At 42.1% G+C, this 23,792-nt stretch overlaps 1 protein-coding gene across 1 annotated transcript in view; it reads right to left on the bottom strand.

Moving 5' to 3' along the window:
• Window positions 1-233: 233 nt before the first annotated feature.
• RGS7BP (regulator of G protein signaling 7 binding protein) overlaps window positions 234-23,792 on the bottom strand; it is a 105,895-nt gene continuing 82,336 nt past the window's right edge. Inside the window, exons 4-6 of the mRNA XM_069556326.1 lie at window positions 17,302-17,449; window positions 15,230-15,300; window positions 234-2,249 (exon numbers count right to left, since the gene is read on the bottom strand). Coding sequence (XP_069412427.1) covers window positions 2,158-2,249; window positions 15,230-15,300; window positions 17,302-17,449 — 311 coding nt within the window. The 3' untranslated portion in view covers window positions 234-2,157. The remainder of the gene's footprint in view (window positions 2,250-15,229; window positions 15,301-17,301; window positions 17,450-23,792) is intronic.

A 23,792-nucleotide genomic window follows, 5' to 3' on the forward strand; every position in this document is an offset into this window, starting at 1 on the left:
GCTGAACACCAAGACTGGGCTTATCTGTTAATAACTGTACATGGATTAGTAGGAACTAGATTGAAGCTAACGGTTCAATATGGTAGAAGGTGGGAGAGGGCAGAGATGGCAGGAGAGCATGCCAGAGTAGGTTCCTTCGTAATTTCTAAAACAATGGACCTGAAGTGAATTAAACTTCAGAAGATGAAAATGAGCCACATTCAGGAAAGGGGGGAATCAAACCAGATGTGTGAAAATTGGGGCTTGCAGACCATGTAAATTTGGGAGTGGTTACCTGTTTTGCAAAGGAGCGGTCACCCTAGGAGTCTTTCAATAGCATATTCTGACAACTATTTTATAAGTATTTGATTTAGAAAATTGTGATTTTTCTTGTATAACTTTCAGGGGTATGTCTTGACATGAAGCTAGTCATACTTGTAACCATGTATCAGTTGCCAACTCATTGGAACACATCTCTGGACTCCAAGAATAAGGCCAATAGCCAGCTGGTGTGGTCTAAATAGAGACATGCATAGTCTTTTGAGATCTCTTCCAACTCTTCAATCCTTTCACTTTCAATCAAAAAACTAGAAGACAATTCCAAGGATAATTTCCACAACAGCAGATACTAGGTTGAACTATATGCAGTTGCCATTTTTAGGTCAAAAACAGTCAAATATCAGCAATTTCATATAATTCAACCTAATATGATAATTATTCCAGTAGTTTTTCTCTACCTCTCTCCTTCTTCACTGAAGCTACTAAAAACTTGGGTATATTTAGTTTTTTAGGTCAAAATGTTGGTAGATATATAAATGCCTGTGCACATAAATGCTGAGAAATTATAGGGTTGGTATTAAATTCGTGTCTTGGATAAACCATGGATAGCTCATCCTTTTATTGTGCTGGATTCTGGGCCTCTTGTCTGACCTTAGGAATTTTAAGACTATAGTAAACAAGAAAAGAAGTTCAAAGGCTTGATCTTTCAACCCATGGGAAATTCTGTCTGGGAAATGGGCCAAAGGAAGAACAAGGGAAAATATAACAAAATCTGTACCATGTTACAAGTTTAGTGGAGGAAGAGCACAACAAAGCTGTGAGCAGAAAAACAAAGCATGTGGCTTCCTTCTTTCTAGAATAGAGTATTGCTTATTGTGTCCTGCTTGTAAGTTTCTAAGCATAAGACAAGACACCAAGTACACGTTGGAAAAGTCTTATCTGCATAGTTATCTAAAATGAGACAAGCTTAGCTTAACTAAAAAGATTTTATTAACAATGTAAAATGTTAAGTATTTTTACGATCTGAGCTAAATCCAGCATGCCCTATAAGATTTAACACTATGCTGATATGCAGACATCATGCTTCAATTTCAATTAGAACAAAATGTGATAATATTCAATTTTACATTGGAGGGTAATTGTATATGTTACTACACCATTTCCTAACTGGATTACTTCATTCTCCAAGAAGCTGAAAAAGACACCATTGGATCGAAAGGAAATTAGTTGCCCATATGCACTGTATGAAAGTATCAGGATTATCGTGTATTTACAAAATTTAAATACTTTTCATATACGGTTTTTGTTGCATTGTAAATTAAGACATTTTTCTGTTGAAGCTCTTAGTCTGACAGAATGGAAGACTAAACATAAATGAGTGCAGAGAAAGCAATAGGTTGAGGTGGTATATATCTGATTATAATATTATTTCTAATATTGGTTGGATTTTGAACAGTTTTGCAGTTTTAAATAGATTTCTATGTTTAAAGACTCTCATATGTGATCAGTTGTTTACATAGATCAGCAAGAGCTACAGATATACTATTATACATGAAATAATTTTTCTCTGTATAATACACTTAAAAATTCTTTAAATAATTTAAAAATCATAATTCTTGCATCTGTCATGGTGTGGTTTGGAGCAGACATGTGCAATGTCAGCTTTAAAAATCCTTTTAAAAACAGACTGCTTTTTGAATCTGTTTTTTTTTTTTTTCCTTGACAGCAGCTGCTTTCAAATGTAAAATCATTTAAAAGGACAGCGAGAGGTGGATAAAAGTAATAAGGAAGCTTAGAAAATATAGTCAAAAGCCAATGACTGTGGTTCAGCTGTCTGGAGGTCCTCAGGTTCAGTGATATTTTCAGGTCTTCCCAGTGGTGGCTTCCGGGAGGAACTGCCTAGCTTGAGACGAGACAGCACAGCCCAAAGAACCTTCTCTTCCGTCTTCTAACCAGGGGGTAGGGAGTTAGATTTAGAAGGCTGCTGTCATCTGTGATGGGATAGAATGTACAGGTTGAATGAGGTACAGACAAAACAACTGTTTTTTAAGGACTGGCCTTAAAAATCCACTGTCCTCCAAATCCAAGTTTCCCAGCTTCATCATCGTTGACTTTTTGGAATAGATCATCCTTTATTGTTGGGGGCTGTCCTGAGCATTGTAGGATATCCAGCAACATCTCTGGCCTCTACTCACTAGATGCCAGCAGCACTTCCCTACCAATTGTGGCAACTGCAAATGTCCCCAGATACAGCCACATGCTCCTGGGGTGGGGGCGAAAGTGAAGCAAACAGCCACAGTTGAGAACCACTGCTTAGAGTTAAACTGCCTAGAGGCAGTTCTTCACCTGGGCAATGTATCCTTCTGAGAAAGAGCCTGTGCTTTGGAATAAAATTGGCTTCTTTTCTATAGTTTACTGCTTACTAGTCCTGTGACTTTGAACATGTCGCTTAAGCTCATTAAGCTTCATTTTCCCTATATGTAAAATACAGTTGAATAATACTTACCCTAGGTGAGAGCTAAATGAAATAATCTATTAAAACATTTAGCTTGGTTGATGACCTTGGTGCCTAGCATAGAGGAGAGACATTATTAATAATAATATAGCTATGATTAACTATTTTTCCTTTACATAGGACCTTGTTTTACCTCAGTTCACTCATTTTATGCCTCAGGAAGAGGTTTCAAACATTTCTTGTAGAGAGTTTCCCTAGCACTTTTTACAGCCAGGCATCTGAATACAAAGGCTTTTGGAGAAGGTTATCAGCTGTTAAATTCACCAGTTCTGGCTTGAAATTTTTAGTACAATGACAAGTAGAGAAACAAAGAAACAAACCTGTAAACCAAATCCAGTTTAATGAGTTGGATTTTGGGGAAATAGTGCAATTCAACAGAGAGAGTGTGTAGAAACAGCCTGTTGGAGTGGAACTGGCCAGTATGAGTCCCAGAGGCTAGAGAAGGACCACAAGGAAATAGCCTGTAAATTGTCAACTAGGGCAGTGCTAGGATATGGTCAGAATGGAATTAGGGACAACAAAATGGCTGGTTGGCTCTGGGAAACACTTTTTAAAACTTATTTGGCTGTATTGAGTCTTCGTTGTTGCATGCCGGGTCTTCACTGCACCACACAGGATCTTTGTTGCGGCACATGGACTGGCTAGCTGTGGCGTGTGGGCTTAGTTCCTCCATGGCAGTGGGATCCTAGTTCCCTGACCAGGGATTGAATCCACGTCTTCTGCATTGCAAGGTGAATTCTTAACCACCGAACCAACAGGGTAGGCCCTCTGGAACTTTTTTAAACCTAAGCTTTGTCAGGACCACTTGCACTGCTCTCCAAGAACAAAGCTAAGATGTTCCCCTCCTTTCCCCATGCTAATCTTGAAGATGCAGGACCCTGGGAAAGAGCCCAGAACTGGGAGTGAGATAAAGAGATGAATATAGTGAAGAATGTGCCCCAGTTGAATAAAACTGGCTTGTAGATGACAGTTGGTTTTCTTGATAACTCAGCCTGGCGTGCTGCAGTCTATGGGGTCGCAAAGAGTTGGACACGACTGAGTGATTGAACAAAAACAAGAAGACACTCAGGAAACTGTCAGGAACAAAAATGAGTCCTGGCTTCCTGGTCCTCTTACATAAATTGTCATCCAAGTGCCCTGGCTTTTCTCTCCCCAGCCCCCAAGGCTCCCATGTGTCATGCTTGTTTGTAAATTAGCATCACCCACCGAGCTGACAGTGTTCCTTGGAATGCTGCACTACGTTACACATTCAGATGGAACTAGAGTAGCAAGTTGGAGGCAGGAAAGAAGACAGGCGCCCCAGCTGGGCACATCAGATTAACCAAACACAGCCTTCTCCCCACAATCTCCACAGATCACAGTCCTCTCTTAAAACCCACACTCTGCTAATGTGGAGAAAAACAGGACTTTCTTTGTCTTTTTTCAGAGTGAAAAATAATTCACTATAATCTGGATGTCAACATTTTGAGACTAAAAATGGGACATCTCTTTTTTTTTAAAACAGTTAAACTTGCCCCAAATAGTTTAAGACGCTGAAAGCAATGTCAAATCCTATATATAAGCCTAATTTCTCAGCAGAATCTCTCAGAGATGAATCATGATATATCTGGAGCAGAAAGAAATGATAACCATATTCTCTCATCATTTTTAGGGCTCTCACTTCTTTGGCCACCAAATGATCAGTGAACTTAACCTAATCGGATATGGCAAAGATACAGCAGACCCTGAAGGTTTTGGTATCTCTTTGAATGCTGACCACACTTCCTGAAACTCAAGTTCAACTGAAAGTCAACACTTCCTTGGAATAGATGCACCAAAACTATGAAGATACTGATAGGAAAGGAAAGTTTTATTTTTATTTCTTTGAGACTTTAGAGATCTATTTTCTGAATTCCCATTTATTTCCTGAATTTCCTATATGTTTGCCTTTCTCCAAACATATAAGAGATTTGGGAGTGATCTCACTGGTATTTATATATTATAAAATGCAATTCTTGATATACATCATTCCCACTACATGGGGAAATGTCTACACACATTGGTATGTTGTATTTACAAAGAAAGTGTGCATGTGTGTGCTGTGGCATGTGTGTGCTGTGGTGGTATATTTGCTTTCATTTCCTCTTTTTTATGTATTAAAAGCACACAGCTATTATACACAGGGATTATGAGATTTATATCAAGACTGACCTTTGTATCTGTGCATTCATTACAGTGAATCAAAAAACCTCTGTGCTATTGAAATTCTCCTCATTCACCCTTCTTTTCATATATATATATATAAAACATTCACTTGTGAGTGCTCTATATACACACACACACACATACTTATATAGCATACACAAGTGAATAGGATGTGTTAGAATTGATGAGAAAGTGCTCAGATGTTAAACAAAGGACCGGCTACCTAAAGGATGACTGCTGGTTTGGGGTATCTTTGTTGAGCATTTGTGACACCTTTGCATAGCCCAGAGCTTGTCTGATCATCACCTAGGGCTGAGGTGACACCAAAGCTTAAAAAATTCTTGGCAGAAATTCAGAGCAGCTTTCTACACTGTGGGAAGCTGACACCTGCAAGTAAATGCTGAAATTCACCGAGCAGTAAGTCTGCCTGGAATGGTTTGAAATGAATTCAATGCCAAGGAAAGATGTCTTTCCACATTGACTGAAATCCTGACTTCGAAGTGAGGAGCTGTCAACAGAATGTGAGCAAAATGGGTGTTTCCCCACTTATTCTAAACTTTCTGGGCGAATCCATCTGAACTTGGGAAATCTTTTATTTTTATTGCTAATGTTTGAGACTTTTATGGTGTCTTTTTTCCAAAGTGCATACTCTCAAAAAACTATAACCTAGGACAGTTTTAAATTTGAAAATAAAAAGTGAGAAAGGGAAGAGGAAGGAGGAAAGCACAGCAGAAAGTGAAAGAAAACGAGAGTAGGGTATTCAGTCATCAGTAAATTCAAAATCCAGTCATTTGATGTTTAATTTTTGGGTGCTATTAGAGCCAGGAACACTGAAGTCCCCTATAAGGTACAATAACACCATTTTAAATTGCTTTTGCCAATAAAAGAGTTTTTGCATAAATGATGTGTTAGAAACAGAGGGCATGAAAATGAGGTTTGCAAATAATAAACAGGTTTGAGTTTAAAGCTATGTTCTCTAAGTCAAGAGCAGTGCTTATGATGAAACTGCAGTTGGAAACTTCTATTCTGGAAAAAAAAAAAAAGAGATCTTCATCTAATTCCAGGGTTCCCAAACATGGGCAGCATCAGTTTCATCTGAGGGCTTGTTAAAGCACAGATTGCCGGCCCCACCTCCAGAGTTTCTGAATCAGTAGGTCTGGGGTGGGGCCAGACAATCTGCATTTCTTACAAGTTCCCAGACCTGCTGATACTTCTGGTCCTGAGACCACACTTTGAGAACCACTGAATTAATCAAAGGCCTATAAACTGCAAGGCTCTGTGTCAGGTGCTGAGGGCAACACCAGATGGGTCCTAAGAGAAAGGTGACCCTTGGCCTCAGGGATCTTGGTTTGAGTAACTAGGAGGCTTCATTAGAAATGCCACTGGAGAGATACAAATAGAATGCTGTGAGAATTCTCAGAGGGAAATTACTCCCATCTGTAAAGAGAAGATTTGTGGAAGATTCCCGGGGCCTTGGTGTTCATGCTAGGGCAAAAGGGATGGGGAGAACTTGGACATTTGGTGAAGCAGGGGGCAGGCGTTCTGGATGAAGAGAGCAGTGTGAACAAAGATGTGGAGGTCAAGGGAGCCTGAACTGGGTCTAGGTACAGTCCAGTCCGGCTGGAATGAAAGGCATATGAAGAAGGGTTAGTGTAAAACAGAACTACTGAGAATTCCCTGAATAAGGCCATACACCTTCTCTCGCCTCCCTGACTTTACATATGCCATCCCCTTCTATCCAGAAAAGTCTTCTCTGATTGCTCTGTGCTTCTACCTTCATGCCTGCATTCATTCTATAAACAATTGCTATAGCCCTTGGGCTTCCCTGATAGCTCAGTTGGTAAAGAAACCACCTGCAGTGTGGAAGACCTGGGTTCGATCCCTGGGTTGGGAAGATCCCCTGGAGAAGGGAAAGGCTACCCACTCCAGTATTCTTGGGCTTCCCTTGTGGCTCAGCTGGTAAAGAATCTGCCTGCAATGCGGAAGACCTGGGTTCGGTCCCTGGGTTGGGAAGATACCCTGGAGAAGGGAAAAGCTACCCACTCCAGTATCCTGATCTGGAGAATTCCATGGACTGTCCATGGGGTTGCAAAGAGTAGGACATGACTGAGTGACTTTCACTTTCACTTTCATAGCCCTTGGAACGTTGTCTGTTTCCAACCTTGTGCATCCACAATTCTATAAGCAACTCTTCATGAGACAATAAATTTACCCTTGCTGTTCAACTCTTCATCACTCACTCACTCCTCAACCCTCCTTAACTAAGCTCTGTGAGTGCCCCCAATTCCAAGAAAGCTGATTCTGGCCACCTCACCAGTGACTCCTTTGTTGCTAAATCCTATGGGTAATTTCAGTTCTTATTTAGCTGAATTGCCCCACACTATGAGCCATTTTTTCCTTGCAACGTTCTTATTCCAGTATGCTGAGCTTCATATCAATTTTTTATCAACTCTTCTTTTTTTCCCTCAAACCTTAAATTTTGGTATTTCAGAGCTCTTCTCTGTATACTCTCTGGGGGTGGTCTCAAGTATTTTCAGGGCTTCAGTTACCTACATGCTGCTTGTGTTTACACCTGAATTTCCTGCCCTTCCAGCTCCCATGTCTCACACCAACAGAAGGCATGTACATCCACCACAAGCTCTGAGCACTGGTCTTGGAGTGTCCCCACAATCAGAACTCCAACTGTCCTGGGCTCTACCTCTGCTGGTACCGCTCTGTTCTCCCTTAGTGATGGGTACCATCATTCACTCTGCTTTCCAAATCTGAACTCAGTTTTCATCCTTGATTCTGCTTTGCTAACACATTTCAGCCAACTGGCCATATCCTCTTCTCCAAGCCCCTGGCTTTAGGTCAGATCGTAAGCATTTCTTTCCTGGCTTATCATACTTGCCTACTAACTGAACCCCTCCAGTAACCAGGATAAAGCCCAAACATCTTAATATGAAATAGAGCGGTCTTAATAACATAGCCCCCCTACCTCTCTAGTCTCTCTCTGAAGGCTCTTTTCTAACCACTTTCCCAGTTAATGAAGTGCTTGTAGTTCATCAAAATCCCCTGCTTTGTCATCTTCCCAGATGCCTTCACACATTTAGAATTTTCTGCCTAGACTGTCTTCTTTCCATCTTTTTCTTTGGCTAATTCTGATCTATCATAAAAAATCTCAGCTCACACACTTTGCAAAAAGCAATTCTCAATTACTCCCATCTCTTCCACCCCAATTTGTAACTAAAAGCTGACTAGGTGAGAATCCAGTTTGCCCTGGTAGCATCCTTTACTAACTATTATGGCACTGTTGCATCTAAACACTTTTTTTCGGTCTTTCCAATAGCGTGTGTGTTTCCAGAATTCACGTGCCATGCCCTGAGGGCTCTATCACAATCTCTGCAAGGGATGGCTATGTCATTTGAAAAAGCTTCCCAGGTGATTCTCATTCCCATTCTGTCCTGTTGAGATGGAGAGCCTCTAGGGCAGTGGTGCCCAATCTTTTTGGCACCAGGGACCAGTTTCGTGGAAGACACTTTTTCCGCAGCCTAGGGTGGAATAGTTTCAGGAAGATTCAAGAGCATTACATCTATTGCACACTTTGTTTCTATTATTATTACATCAGCTTCACCTCAAATCACCAGGCATTAGATCCCAGAGGTTAGGGGCCCCTGCTTTAGGGATAGAGAGATCCCCAGCACCTGGCACATCACGGGTGACCATCACATGTTGGATGATGGTGGGGACAAAGAATGCTGAGGTGAGAAATCTATTTTTCCTTCGACAATGTGTAGACACTTAAAATTTGTGAGTAGAGGCTCAACATAATTAGAGTAATGTACTAAGAAACTGATGTATGATCAGTGATGAGTGGATTAGATTGGAGGAGAGAGAGAGGGGCATAGCATACGTCACACTGAATCCTGGGCAAAATGTTGTACAGATTGCAAAGAATCTGGGATAACTGGTAAAACTGCCCAGAGTGATATTCAGACACCAGTTTGAAGCACAGAAAGTCTTTAAATGAGGCCCTGGGAAAGGGCCAACAAGGTCATCTCTAGGCTAGCAGGTGGCATAACAGCTCAATGTCCTTCAGCCCCATGCCAGAGAACTCAGCCGTGGCTAGGTTGGTTCCAGTTATGCATATTCACGCCGGAGTGGAGCAGGGCTGTAGAGAATGGGGGAACTGTTCCTGGACCTGGTTTAGTCTGGAGCAGGACTGTCCACAGGTGGGGCAATGGTAAAGAAACTGCCTGGCAATGAAGAAGACACAAGAGATGCCGGTTTGATCCCTGGGTTGGGAGGATCCCTTGGATAGAAAATGGTGACCTGCTATAGTATATGCCTGGAAAATTCCACAGACAGGAGTCTGGCAGGCTACAGCCCACGGGGTCACAAAGAGTCGGACATGATTGAGGGACTGAGTGCATGCGTGCAAGTGCGCGCGCGCACACACACACACACACACACACACACGACTGCTGGAGAGGACCCATTCTAGAACAGCTGCAAGTCCTGACTGATCCACTCGAGATGGACTCGAATGCGTGGCACCACCAACCAAATTTTAGGCAAAAGTGAATGTGCTGACAACGCCGCACAGGATTCGTGAAGTCAGAATTTTGGAAAAGGTGAAACTGTCTTTCAGGCTTAATTTACTTCTGCGATGCTTTGTTTGATTACAGCCTGCACTTAGAAGATGCTTGTCCTTCACTTTCCCGTCTCCTTTTAGCCTTTGTCAGTAACCTTGTGGGCTCTCCACAGGTGGTTCCATTTGTAATCCATTTGACACAGCAAGACTCTCATAATTAATGAAGCTCCCTACAGAACTGCCAGTGACCCAGAATGTAGGACAGGAGAGGCGCTGAAGCAGAGGAAAGGACAGCGGGTTGAGAGCCAGGAAACGGGGAGGCTGCAAGGAGCTGGGGCAGAGCAAGGCAGGCTCCCTCTTCTTCTGCGCACATTTGTCTCCAGTCTTAAACAAAATATGGGAAGGTAAAGGCCCCATCTCAAATGAAGGCATAATCATTAACCATTACAATTCCTGCTCTTGGCCACTTTTGCTTGTCACTGAAAGTCAATTTACAGCATACTGTTGTTAAATCAAGTTTTGATTGTGGTGGGAAGGGGAGATGATAGGATTAAATCTTGAAATGTTAAAATCAACAGGAAGAGTTTCTAAGTTGAGGGACAGGATAGAGTCTGGAAGGGCTTCCCTGGTGGCTCAAATGATAAAGAATCTGCCTGCAAGGCAGGAGACCTGGGTTCCATCCCCGGGTCAGGAAAATCCCCTGGAGAAGGTAATGGCTACCTACTCCAGTATTCTGCCTGGAGAATCCCATGGACAGAGCAGCCTGGCGGGTTATGGTCCATGGGGTTGCAAAGAGTTGGACACACCTGAGCAGCTGCGGGTTATGGTCCATGGGGTTGCAAAGAGTTGGACACACCTGAGCAGCTAACACACACACACACACACACACACACACACACACACACACACGGAGTTTGGAGAGCAGGGCAATCAAAGAAGTTCCAGGGTGGGTCCCCACATACTTGCCTGGTGGGATTTCTACATGGTCAGGATTTGAGTAGGGAAACGGGGCAGTATCTTATTCCTTTTTCTCTCTGCTTCAAACACACATGTAAATGGAATAAAAAGAGAAAAGAAAGACACAGACAGAAGGAAAACAGATGGCTTTCTATAATGCTTTTCATCCAGTTAGAATTATGTTTTGAAAATAAGGTCCTACAGAAAAGAACTGGAATACATTTTTCCACATGTCATCCCACACCACTTTCTGCTTAGATGAGACCTGGATAATAAAAAGATTGTCTGAACAGAGTTCCAGGAAGATAATGGGACAGCCCCTGTGCTCTACCTTGGTGTATGCAGTCAGAGAGAGGAATCTGGCTGATTTGCTCATTAAAATGGTGCCCTATGCCTCTGCTAAAACATGTTCCCAGAGTGACTCCCAGATACCTTCTCTCCTTCCTTTAGGCCTTCTCAGACCCCTGGTGGAGACTCACATCCCTGCTTCTCCACTGTTCACTCCCAGTGTGGTCAGTCAAGTCCTACTCTTTGCAACTCCATGAACTATAGCCCACCAGGTTCCTCTGTCCTTGGAATTCTCCAGGCAAGAATACTGGAGTGGGTAGCCATTCCCTTCTCCAGGGGATCTTCCCGACCCAGGGATAGAACATGGGTCTCCTGCATTGCACGGACAGTCTTTACCATCTGAACCACTGATCTCCGTTCTGGGTGTGTTTAATGAGCCCTCCATCATACTGTAAGGACCTATTAAACATGCCCAGAATAGAGATGCATCTTCATGAGCTAAGGGTTCCCTTTTCTCCCCCAAATGAAGAAACCTTAATTTTCCATAAGACTTCACTGAATTTTAAAAATTATTTTAGTACATGTATGACTGCCTGAAACTACCACAACACTGTCAATTGGCTATACTCCAAATCAAAAGTTTAAAGTTGGAAAAAAATTATTTTAAAATCATACAGCATTACTCCCTCCTGAAGAAGACCTTCTATCTCCTAGCTTTTTCCTTTTCATGTCCCAAATGGATTTAGGATTCAAGTCCTGGGTGTCCCTTGTTCGGATTTTTTTTTCCTTTTCACTGATAATATCAATCATTCACTACTATTATTATGTTTTTAAAATTCTAGTTATTTTTTCTGCTTATAAAAGTAATAAAGTTATACAAAAGATTTCTATTATATTATACTTTTATGATTATAAAAATGTCCTAAATAAATAAAATATCTGTTCTTCCAATAATGCCTAATGCAAAAACTTTTGGATGAACTTTTATTAATTGTAGGAGGAATGTATCAGATATAGGTTACATGGAATCCATGAAATTCAGCCTGGGGGGACTTTGGGTTGTCATCTTTCTAAGCAAGTACAAGAGGAGGCCCATGTGCTGTTGGTGGGGGTACTTGTCTACATATTAAGAAGCTGAGGATATTAAGAAGCTCAGAGTTGAGCCCCAAATCCAGTCTCTGGGATCAATATTCTGGAGAGCAGGTTCAAGGTCAACTTTTCATGGGCTCAAGGTCAACTTTTCATGGACGTTACACACAGTGGCTTCAGAGTGAACAGAAGCAGGGATTATTCTATTTGATGATGATTTGGAGTTTTCCTGAGCTAGGCTGGTGGGCCAGCTGGTAAATAAAAAAAATAATAATAATAACAATATACTGCACTGGTTGAGCACTTCCTCTCTGTAAGTTAGTAGCAGGCATGAGATCTGCATTTTTTCATTGAATCTTCACAACAACTCTCTGAAGTAGGTCACCTGATCTCTTTTTCATGGATGAGGAAACATACATGTTCAGAAGGGAAACAACTTCTTCCAGGAAAATGGCAGAGCCAGCATGGTAACCCAAGGCTAGCTATAACCATGCTGACCTCTAGCAGCAAACTTGCATGCTGTGTCCACAGGGTCCTCCTCACCACCATGAGTTGGATTAAAACACCGCTTCCTGAAAACCCTACAAGGCCTCTCAAACATAACCCACAGCCCAAGGCAGTAAGCCTGGGTCAGCAGGCTCTTCGGGGGTCCTTGCAGCTACCTGATGCACTGCATCTCCTGCCTCTTATTTTCCAACACCCGCCCCCCTCCCCTGCAGCTCGGGTCACACCACATTTTTCTGTGTTCTCACCTCCACCTCTCCACCTTCTGCCACGCGGCTCCCTGAGCCAAGCTGCGCTCCAGCTCTGCCGCCAAATCCTCTCCCTCCTCGCTCAGAGGCAACCTGCCCTCCCTCCTGCTGAGGCTTTGCTCAGCGAAAACAGGAGGGGGATCTTTCCTTCTCCTACAAACCCTTTCCCCACCCTGCGTGTACCACTCTCTGAAGCGGATGCTTCACTTAAGACTGCTCTTGGCCACATGTCTTAGTGAAAGTGGTTAAGACTAGCCCTTTGTACCTATCTTCAGACTCGGGCTGCAAAGTTGGGTGCAGGTTGAACAAACATTTACTGTTTATGCCTGCTGTTACTCTACTGTGTTCCAAGCATTTCTCTAGGTACTGAAGACAAAACAATTAATGGAAGTATACAGAGACCCTTCCCTCACAGAACTTACATCCTAGTGAATATCCCCTTTCCCTCTCTGTGTTAGAGTGTATACTCCCATAGGATAGTTCTGGAGACACGCTGCCTAGGATCACATCCCAGACTTTCCTACTTATAGTCTGTTTGGCCTTGGCCAAGTTAGCTAGCCTGTGTCTCAATTTCCTGTAAATTGGGAAACGTGAATAGCATTTCCCTCAAAGGTGTTATTAGAATTAAAGAAGTTAATACAGTTAATAGATCTAAGGTATTTAGACTAGTCGCTGTGACACTGTAATTTATATATATTTGATCTTTGACCTATTCCTGGCATACAGCTACTAAAACTCTTGGAATGTCCTTAGAGAGCCATAAAGATGTCTTTTCTTAGGTTAATAATGTGATTTGGGGAAAACACCTGAGGATGGTGTTTTCCTGAGCCAGGAAAACACCTGGCTGCTAGGAGAACCAACTCTGTGATTGGAGGATTACTACTACTACTAAGTCGCTTCAGTCGTGTCCGACTCTGTACGACCCCATAGGTGGCAGCCCACCAGGCTCTGCCGTCCCTGGGATTCTCCAGGCAAGAATACTGGAGTGGGTTGCCATTTTCTTCTCCAGTGCATGAAAGTGAAAAGTGAAAGTGAAGTCGCTCAGTCATCTCCGACTCTTAGCGACCCCATGGACTGTAGCCCACCAGGCTCCTCCATACATGGGATTCTCCAGGCAAGAACACTGGAGGGGGTTGCCATTTCCTTCTCCAATGCATGAAAGTGAAAAGTGAAAGTGAAGTCGCTCAGTCGTCTCCGACTCTTAGCGACCCCATGGACTGTAGCCCACCAGGCTCCTCCGTCCATGGGATTTTCCAGGCAAGAGTACTGGAGTAGGGTGCCATTGCCTTCTCTTTCAATCCCATCTCTGACTTTTAGGGAGGGGGAGGGGTTGGAGGTTGAACCAATTGCCAATGGCCAATGATTTAATCAATCATTGGAAGTTTAGGAAGTTGCCAGAAAAACCAAAAAGGAAAGGGTTTGGAGAGCTTCTGAGACTAGGAAGATGGCCCTCCTGAAGAGGGCATGGAATTTCTGCACCCTTTCCCCACATCTTGCCCACACTTCTGCCATCTGGCTGCTCCTGAGTTAATATCTTGCAATAAGTTAGCAAACTGGTAGGTAAAATATCTCTCTGAGTTCTGTGAGCTGCTCAATTAGTGAACTAATTGAACCTATGGTGGGTCCAATGATGGACCCTCCAATCTAGCTAGAAGTACAGAAGCTCAGATGACAACTTGGCTTGGGCCTGGGGTCTAAAGTCGGGGGCGGGGGGAGACAGTTTTTTAGGACTACTGAACCCTTCACCTGTGGAATCTGATGCCATCTCCAGTTAAGTGTCAGAAATCAGTTGAGCTGCAGGACACCCAAGTAGTGTCTGATAATTGCTTGCTGATGTGGAAAACGCCCCCACACATTGGAACTGGATACAAAATCACAATGGCAAGATATGTTAGTTATTACCGTTAGTTTGTTTAGATAACATGTGGATGGCAGAGCATTTCCTTCGGAGGTGCTCTTAAGTCTCTTCCACTATAAACTTTAAAGAATTTTTTTTTATTTTGACTCGGTCTTTGTGGTTGCTGCAGTGGCAAGTGGGGGCTACTTTCCCTTGTGGTACACAGGCTTTTCTCAGTGTCACAGCATCTTCTGTTGCTGAGCAAAGGCTCTAGGGCATGTAGGCTCAGTAGTTGCCACTCTTGGGTTCTAGAATATAGGCTCTGCAGTTGTGACGCACAGGCTTAGTTGCTCTGCAGCAAGTGGGGTCCTCCCTGACCAGGGATGGAACCCGGTCTCCTGCATTGGCAGGCGAATTCTTTACCACTGAGCCACTGGGGAAGCTGGCTGTGAACTTCTTAAAGACAAGGGTCCAGTCTTCAGCCCTTCTGTGTTTGCCACACACGGTGTAACAAGGTAACAATGAATACATGCTCTCGACTGACAGGGCCAGAGAAGGAGGTGTCTGTTATCAGAGTGTTTCTCTGCGCCCCTCAGAACAAAACTGCTTTCACCTGATAAACTATTCTCTCATATCTTCTCAAGGAAAGACAAATGTATGCTCAGTGCCTTCAATTGTTTGTGTAAAAAACACTTGCTTTCATTTCTCAAGAAACAAGACCCAAGGTTATCGTGTGAAAAACATCCTCTGCCTCAAAAAGGAATGACAAGACTCACCTTGATTTTTCAGTGGTAAAGGCATAGTTTCCCTGAGTTTGCTTAAAAGGTTTTTCATTTCTCGCATGTCTCTGTAAAATTGATAAAAAGAAAAAATAATCAGCTGTACATTTTGGAAATGCAATCTCCAACTGTCTGTTCTATGACACAACTGAAGGACAAAGTCTGTGCCTAAGTGTATCAGTTCAAGCCTCCAGTAGGCAAATAATTGCATTTATTTTGCTTTTATAAGAAGAAGAAGAAAAAAAAGCTGAGTTGGGTTGGCTCTGAAGGAATGAGAACTGCTCTGACAAACACTTCCACAGGGCATTCTGCTAGTAGGAGCCCTCCATCTCTGCTGTTAGCTGGACCTGGCTGAGATGAGAGACGAGCCTCTGGTAATGAGGACAGTACTTCAGTTTCCAAGGGCAGGTGAAGGACACGCAACTAGGCATCAGGGGTGCCCTGGGCGGAGCTGAGGCTGGGCAATTCTGTTCTCATGTGGTCCCAGTGCCGTCCTTGCTGTGCGTTCACTCCGTCGCCTCTCATTACTCGACTGAGTCAGAGTAACACAGGTGTTAAGCATTTCCAAGGGTCAACACATTAAATTGACTTGGAATATTTTTTAAAAGCCCTCCCAGTAATTTTAAAGTGCAGGCCAGCTTGAAACCCATAGATCTCTTAGGGCAAAGTGATAGGGAGAAGCAAGGAAGCCCTCTCCCGTAACAGGTCTCCTGTGCCTACTTCTCCCACTCGCTCCCATCTCCTTTGACCAGAATCTGGATTTTGAGGCTGAAATGAAACACTGCCAGTGCTGAGGGGTGGACTCTCCTATTATTATTATCCGCCATAGCTTGCTGTCTGACAAGCTTACAAGACTTGATTAGTGCTTCTGTTCAAGGTTTCTGAAAATGAAAATGGCTTTGCTGATGGACTATAGCCTGACCATGGTAGGTTTTTCTTCCTGGGAATAGAGCAAAGCATTTTCTACTTTATAAATTAAGAGAAATCACTCCCTCATCATTTGTCTATAGTTCTATCAAATTGTGCCAACCAGCTTTATTGTTTGAATTGTTGGATTTCCAAGCTTATACAAAGTCCAAGTTTTATTAATAGCACATAATTACCACATGCTTCAATTTTCTATAAACACAGAAATTTGGTAATTAGCTTTAGAATTATATTACAATCTGAAAGTAAAACCACAATGGCTATAAATGCCACTGTGTGTTACATTTCTAAAAATAAAAAAATGAAATGTTCATTATCTTGTCAATGACTCAACCCCACACACACAGAGCTCTTGGTGGAATTGCCCAGCGTTCATTCAGCTGCTCCACGTTGGCTCTGGGGACATTAGTAGCAAAGGACAAGAAAGCAGTGTGAAGGCCAACAAACAAGGGGCTGATGCCTCTCTGTCTCAAAGAATGGAATTTTTAGCATCAAGATGTGATTATGGTTGTATTGTTATTGCTTCCGTTTCCCAAGTGAAATAGAATCACTGTAGAATCTCTTCTTCCCAAGAAAGAAACTGTCTCTGGCCTTGAGCTACCGCTTGTAAAGACAAATGCATTAACACGCTTTGACCACTAAGGGGCCATCAGCTAAATCCCAGGAGAGGTAGAGAAGACAGCTCTTCAGAAAACTGTTAACTAGACAGACGCCTCAGCTCCCGACTGGCCACTAAATAGGCCATCCCATACACCTGAAATCTGAAGATCTCCTGGAGGTATCTTTGCACGATTTCGAGTTATTCTCCCTTAAACAAATGGAAAATTTGGGACCCAGCCTGGTGAGTGAGCAGTGATGGGTATATAGATTCAACTTTCTTGCTTCCCAAGGAAGCACTCGGCTTGCATCGCCATGGAGATGCAAGGCTGATGGAGAGGAATAAGCAGAGGCTGGGAGCCCACGTCTCCTGGCAGTTCTGTTGCCATTCTGTAGATGGATTTGGACTCCTTACTGTCTCTCATCTCGGTTTACTGAGAGCTCTGTTTTCTGAATCTGAAAGAAGAATAATGTCAACCCTCTGTAGCCCCTAAGTATTAATTGGAGGAGGACTGGCAATCTATTTAGGGTAACTTCCCACTTACCTTTCAGTGTTCTCAATGTCTGTGGAAACCTGCCAGGAATGTTGCTGAATATCTACAGGGGATGACGAGGAGTCCTCGAGAGCAGGTGTTTCAGCACACTCCTCAATTTTGCAATCCAGACTCTTGCTTCCCCCTCCAGGCTCCTTTCCTAAGGGAGTGGGTGTTAGTAAAGAGAAGGGGATAAGAAATCATAAATGCAAATCCTATACCCAAGGTATCATTGCAGACTTTGGCTATGCTTTGAGCCAAATGATCCATTAACCCTAAAAGCTTTTATTAATCTTTATTAATATTATTATTATTTATTTATTTTGGCTGTGCTGGGTCTTTGTTGCTACACATGGATTTTCTCTAGTTGTGGCTGGCAGGGGCTACTCTTCGTTGCAGTGCGCAGGCTTTTCATTGTAGTTGTTTCAGTTTGTTAAGGATGGGCTCTAGGCTCGCTGGCTTCAGAAGTTGGGGCGCACAGGCTTAGCTGCTCTGTGGTACGTGGAATCTTCTTGGAGCAGGGATTAAACCTGTGTCCCTTGCATTGGCAGGAGGATTTTTAATAGCTGGATCACCAGGGCAGCCCCTAAAAACTTTCTGAACACTAAAGTGATTTGTGTGTGTGTGTGTGAGGAGCATTTTTCACAACATTCTGGGACAGGTATCTTGAGGTCAATTCAACCTGTACTAAGGGCCCTGCTTTTGAGGGAGTATTGGTGAGTGAAATCAGGTTGGCTCGGGAGAAGGGGGGTTAGCCTGCCAAGTCTTGCTGCTCTTTCGTCCTCAGATGCAGGGCCAGAAGCAGGTGACACCCAGCAGGAGGAACAGGAGCTCCTGGTGCTCTCTCTGACTCTGACACCAGCCCTGTGGGCCTGAGGGAAGCAGCAGAGATTAAGGACATGCCTTCCGTTCCGTTGGCTCTCCAGCCTCCTCCAGTGTATCCTTCTGTGAAGGAAGAGCCCAGTCTCAGGATCCGGCCACACTCTGTTGAGACCATTAGTGTCATCAGCTGAAGCACCTTGCACTGAGAAGCTGTCCATAAGCAGTGCGTTGCCAATGCACTAAGACTTGTACTCACCGCAACTGATCTTAAGGGAATAAATCAAATGCTTTCTGGAAACAAATCTCCAAATTGGTCAAGCCATAAATTCCTATGACATTACATGGGAGGTATAGTCTGTGGCCCAGGTGTCCTCTGTTAATGCCTTTTATTCTACCTTGAACATCTGTGTATCTGCAAGGAGCTATCTTGCTATCATGAGAAGGGCCTGTGAGGCTCAAGAACAGGATTTGAAACCTGGCCTTTACAGTTGTTCAGTTATTCATTCATTCACTCACAAATGTTTCCTGAGTGTCTGCTAAGTATCAGGTACTGGACTTGATGCTAGAGATACAGAAGTGAGAGACAGACATAGTCTTTGCCTCATGGAACTCAAAGTGCTGGAGATAGACAATTTAAAAAATTTACAAATAATTACAAAGCTGTTGTATAATATGATGTAATCTGGTAAAAAGTGGGTAGCTATACTGTTTCACTCTTTCAAAGAGTTTTATTTGTATTATGTAACTACAGCTCTAGACTGGTTGTCAAGAAATAGTTATAGCCTGTATCATTGAATGTTCATGAGATAGCAGCTCCACCTGGTTACCTCTTAGCTCAGTTTTCTTAATCATCATGTAATTGTTTTTGCATGTTAAAAAAAACACAAAATATAAAAACACTTAAGAAAAAGCAGGCTGTTATGGTAAAATCTAATGGGAATCTTTTCCCCTGGGTTCCTGATTTGAAGGGGTCTAGCAAAAATTTTATCCCTGTCATTTCTAACCCATGAGTTAGCAACACAAGGAGAAAGAGACAAGCAATTAACTGGTAATTGTGTACCATTCATCAGCCTATAGTAGAAATGGACCTCTGAATATTCAGCCAAAGCACAAACACAAGTTTACTGGTGAAATTTTTGTTCCTTTTGTGTATACTTTATGCACACTGATCCTGGGTGATTTAATTGCCTTTTCCAGTTTTATGGTATTTCTGTTGGTAGAGATTAACCAGGTACATAATTTAGCATACTCCCATTTCCCAGTTGGAAGGCATTGGCTTCTTAGCATTTGCACTCATCTCCTGGTAGAGTGCACAAGTGCAGTCCATGTGGAACCTACTTCTGGGCATTCAGCCTTGGGATGTGAATCTGAGCAGTGGTGGCTAATATTTGCGTAAGAGACAAAACAGGGTGTGTCCCCCCTAAAACAGCCCAAAGCTCTAAAGGAGAGGCCCCTCTGAAAGCACGCATGGCTCCTGTTCTGCTCCTTTGGTGCTGAAATCTGTGGAGAATGGAGTATAGTTTGGGCAGCAAATTGGAGACCCAGAAGATGCACACAAATTCTCTGCTTTATGGGCTCTGCTTGGCGTGGGACCACTAGGCCTTGTCCTGAGGTCAGGACTAGAGAGTCCAAAGCTTTCCCTCGTGGGAACAAGGGAGAACTCAAGGCAGTGTGATGTTCAGACTTAGAGTCCTCCCTCTACCTCCTTCATATATTCACCTCCTACACACGAAGGCTTAGATGGACTCCAGCCCACAGTGACTTTGTTTACTCTTACTGCCTGTGCTAATTCTACTTAATAAGGCAAATACATTCTATAACTTTTTCAAAGTAACATAACTACTCATGTTTTCCTGAAACAGGCCTATGAGCTTGCAATGCCAAGTATACCCTCCTTTACCTCATTTTTCAGAGCTTAGGTCTAATTCTGCTAATGCAGATGAACAAGAATGGAAAACCTAGATGCTGGACCTGCAGTTTGGTGCTTTCTGTCAGCTCACGAAATCTCTGCAGAATTTTGATCATACTATATCTTCTCTGGCTGGCACATCATAAAAGACAGGAGACTGGAGTGGTTTTCAATTTCAGAACATGTATTCAGATCAAAACTGCCTTCATTTACTGAGAGCACTGACTTGACACTGGGCATCTTTCCCACTGCAGTCCCTATGTATTGCCTTCATAGAACTTACCACTGTTAGAAAGTATGTTATCTATTTGCTAACTAGCTTATTATTTGCTTGCCCCAACCCTACTCTAATCACTCATCTCCAAACTGGATATGTAAAGTCTGTAAGGCCAGGAATTTATCTGTTTTCTTTAGTTCTGTAAGTCCAGTACCAAGGATGAAGTCTTACACGTTGGACAATTTCAATAGATGTATGGCATTAAAAAAGGTAATTATATATGTTATACAACTTTCTTCACCATGCCATCATGGTTAGAGATACTTTCATATTAGTGCATTCTGATTTATCTCATGCTCTTTAATGGATGCATAGTATTCCCCAGCAAGGAATTGACATTGTCATTCTTCCCTTTCTTTACCATATGCCAGTATTTGTATAGGACAGATCCTTTAATATACAAAACTGGGACAAAGTACACGTATTCACATTTGGTACTTTAATACATATTGCCAAACTGGCCTCCGAAAAGGCTATGCTATTTTTTTTTGGCGGGGGTGTTGGGTCTTTGCTGTGGTGCGCAGGTTTTCCTGTTGGGAAGGATGGGCTTTGCTGTCCTACGGCACGTGGGATCTTAGTTCCCCAATCAAGGTTTGAACCTGCATCCCCTAAATTGGAAGGCAGAGTCTTTACCATGGCCTACCAGGGAAGTTGCAGCCTATGCTAATTTACATTTTGCTTCCACCAACTCTGAATGAGAGAATCTATTTCCATACACTTTTCCCAGAACTTTAATTACCAATATTTAATTTTTGCTTATTTGATGGGGGAAAATAGAATCTTTCATTGAAGTTCTTTTTCCCTTTCTTTTATTACTACTGAGATTAAATTTGGATCATTGAAAAAGCAAGAGAGTTCCAGAAAAATATCTACTTCTGCTTTACTGACTACGCCAAATTACTGACTTTACTGACTGTGTGGACCACAACAAACTGTGGAAAATTCTGAAAGAGATGGGACTACCAGACCACCTGAGCTGCCTCTTGAGAAATCTGTATGCAGGTCAGGAAGCAACAGTTAGAACTGGAACAACAGACTGGTTCCAAATCGGGGAAGGAGTATGTCAAGGCTATATATTGTCACCATGCTAATTTAACTTATATGCAGAGTACATCATGAGAAGTGCTAGGCTGGATGAAGCACAAGCTGGAATCAAGATTGCCAGGAGAAATATCAGTAACCTCAGATATGCAGAGGACACCACCCTTATGGCAGAAAGTGAAGAATAACTAAAGAGTCTCTTGATGAAAGTGAAAGAGGAGAGTGAAAAAGTTGGCTTAAAGCTCAACATTCAGAAAACTAAGATCATGGCATCCAGCCCCATCACTTCATGACAAATAGATGGGGAAACAGTGGAAACAGTGGCTGACTTTCTTTTCTTGGGCTGCAAAATCACTGCAGATGGTGACTGCAGCCATGAAATTAAAAGATGCTTACTCCTTGGGAGAAAAGTTATGACCAACCTAGACAGTATATTAAAAAGTAATGTGCCTTTGCCAACAAAGGTCCATCTAGTCAAGGCTATGGTTTTTCCAGTGGTCATGTATGGATGTGACAGTTGGACTATAAAGAAAGCTGAGTGCCAAAGAATTGATGCTTTTGAACTGTGGTGTTGGAGAAGACTCTTGAGAGTCCCTTGGACTGCAAGGAGATCCATCCAGTCCATTCTAAAGGAAATCAGTCCTGAATATTCATTGGAGGGACTGGTGGTGAAGCTGAAACTCCAGTACTCTGGCCACCTAATGTGAAGAGCTGACTCATTTGAAAAGACCCTGATGCTGGGAAAGATTGAAGGTGGGAGGAGAAGGGGATGACAGAGGATGAGATGGTTGCATGGCATCACCGACTCAGTGGACATGAGTTTGAGTGAACTCCGGGAGTTGGTGATAGACAAGGAGGCTTGGCGTGCTGCAGTCCATGGGGTTGCAAAGAGTTGGACACAACTGAGCAACTGAACTGAACTGAGATTAAATTTAATATTTTTTTGTAAGTTAATTGGCTACCTGTATTCATTCCTTCTTTACATTTTCTGTTCATATCACTTCGGCTGTCTTGCTGATTTGAAAGAGTTCTATCTCCATGATAGATAATGATAATTTCCACTGCAAGTGAAACTATAAATTACTAGCATCTGAAACTTGGAACTTTAGCAAAAGATGACTCATTGATTACTTTTTCAGTACTGTCTAGGTGTCATGGTCTATTAAAAGATTTTGCTTTCCTTGAGTCTGGTAATTTATTTGTCCTTGAAAATCATTCACTAATTACATTTTTAATAGTATAGTTTTCTATTGTAACTGTTTCTAATCTCTAATGCTGCATATTGATGGCGGACAATTTTTTTGTATACCACTGCTTCTTGGATTTCGTATCTTCCTCTTTCCTGGACTCATTTTAATTTTTCTAGAATATATCTTTGACTATTTCCGAGGAGATCTTTGAATACAAAATTTCTTAGTCTTCATATTACTGAAAATACTTTTTGCTTCTCTCTCTGTACTCGCACTTAAATTCTAATTGGCTGGATATAAAAATCTATGTTCTAAGTTTCTTTCAGAACTTGGCTGATATTGTTCTCTTTCTTCTATATATATCCAAGGATGCTATGTATGTAGACTGTTTATGGCCTTCTGAAATTTTTTTATCTTTAAACAATTGAGTTATGAAATGGTTCCTAAATATGTCTGGATATGAGTACTTTATACATTACTCTTTTCTTGGCATTTGACTTGCATTTGCAGTCTATTTTCTCCAGTTATTTTATATTGAAAATTTTCAGACCTATAGCAGACTTCCAGAATAATTCAATGAACACCCCAAATATTCTAGTTTCAACTATTAATATTTAGAGCTATTTTTCTTTTTTTAACTTATTTTTTAATTGGAGGAAAATTGCTTTACAGTGTTGTTGGTTTAACCATATTTTTCTTTTGTCTGTGTGTGTGTGTGTGTGTATAGGCACACATATAGATTTCACAGATAAGATTATGTATATAATTTATATATATGTACAAGGTTTATAATTTTTGATGGGCCATGTAAAAGTTACAGACATTAATGATATTTCATCCCAAACACTTCAACATATATCTCCTAAAGAACATTTTCCTATAGAATCTTAAAACCATTATCACATGAAAAACTTTGTTTAACTTTAATTAAATCCGTGATTCAATTCAATTTGATGCAATACTATTATTTAATGGATGGGCTTCCTTAGTGGTTCAGATGGTAAAGAATCTGCTTGCAATGCAGGAGATCCCAGTGGGATCCCTGGGTCGGGAAGACCCCCTGGAGAAGGAAATGGCAACCCATTCTACCATTCTTGCCTGGAAAATTCCATGGGCAGAGGAGCCTGGCAGGCTACAGCCCATGGGGTCGCAAAGAGTCAGACACAATGAGCAACTAACACTTTTACTTTATTATTTAATATATATATCTAAATTTTCCAGTTTTCCAAATATTCCACAATATCCAGTTTTCCCAGTAATGTCA

The sequence above is a fragment of the Ovis canadensis genome, chromosome 16 (assembly GCF_042477335.2).
Source record: "Ovis canadensis isolate MfBH-ARS-UI-01 breed Bighorn chromosome 16, ARS-UI_OviCan_v2, whole genome shotgun sequence".
Lineage (NCBI taxonomy): Eukaryota > Metazoa > Chordata > Mammalia > Artiodactyla > Bovidae > Ovis > Ovis canadensis.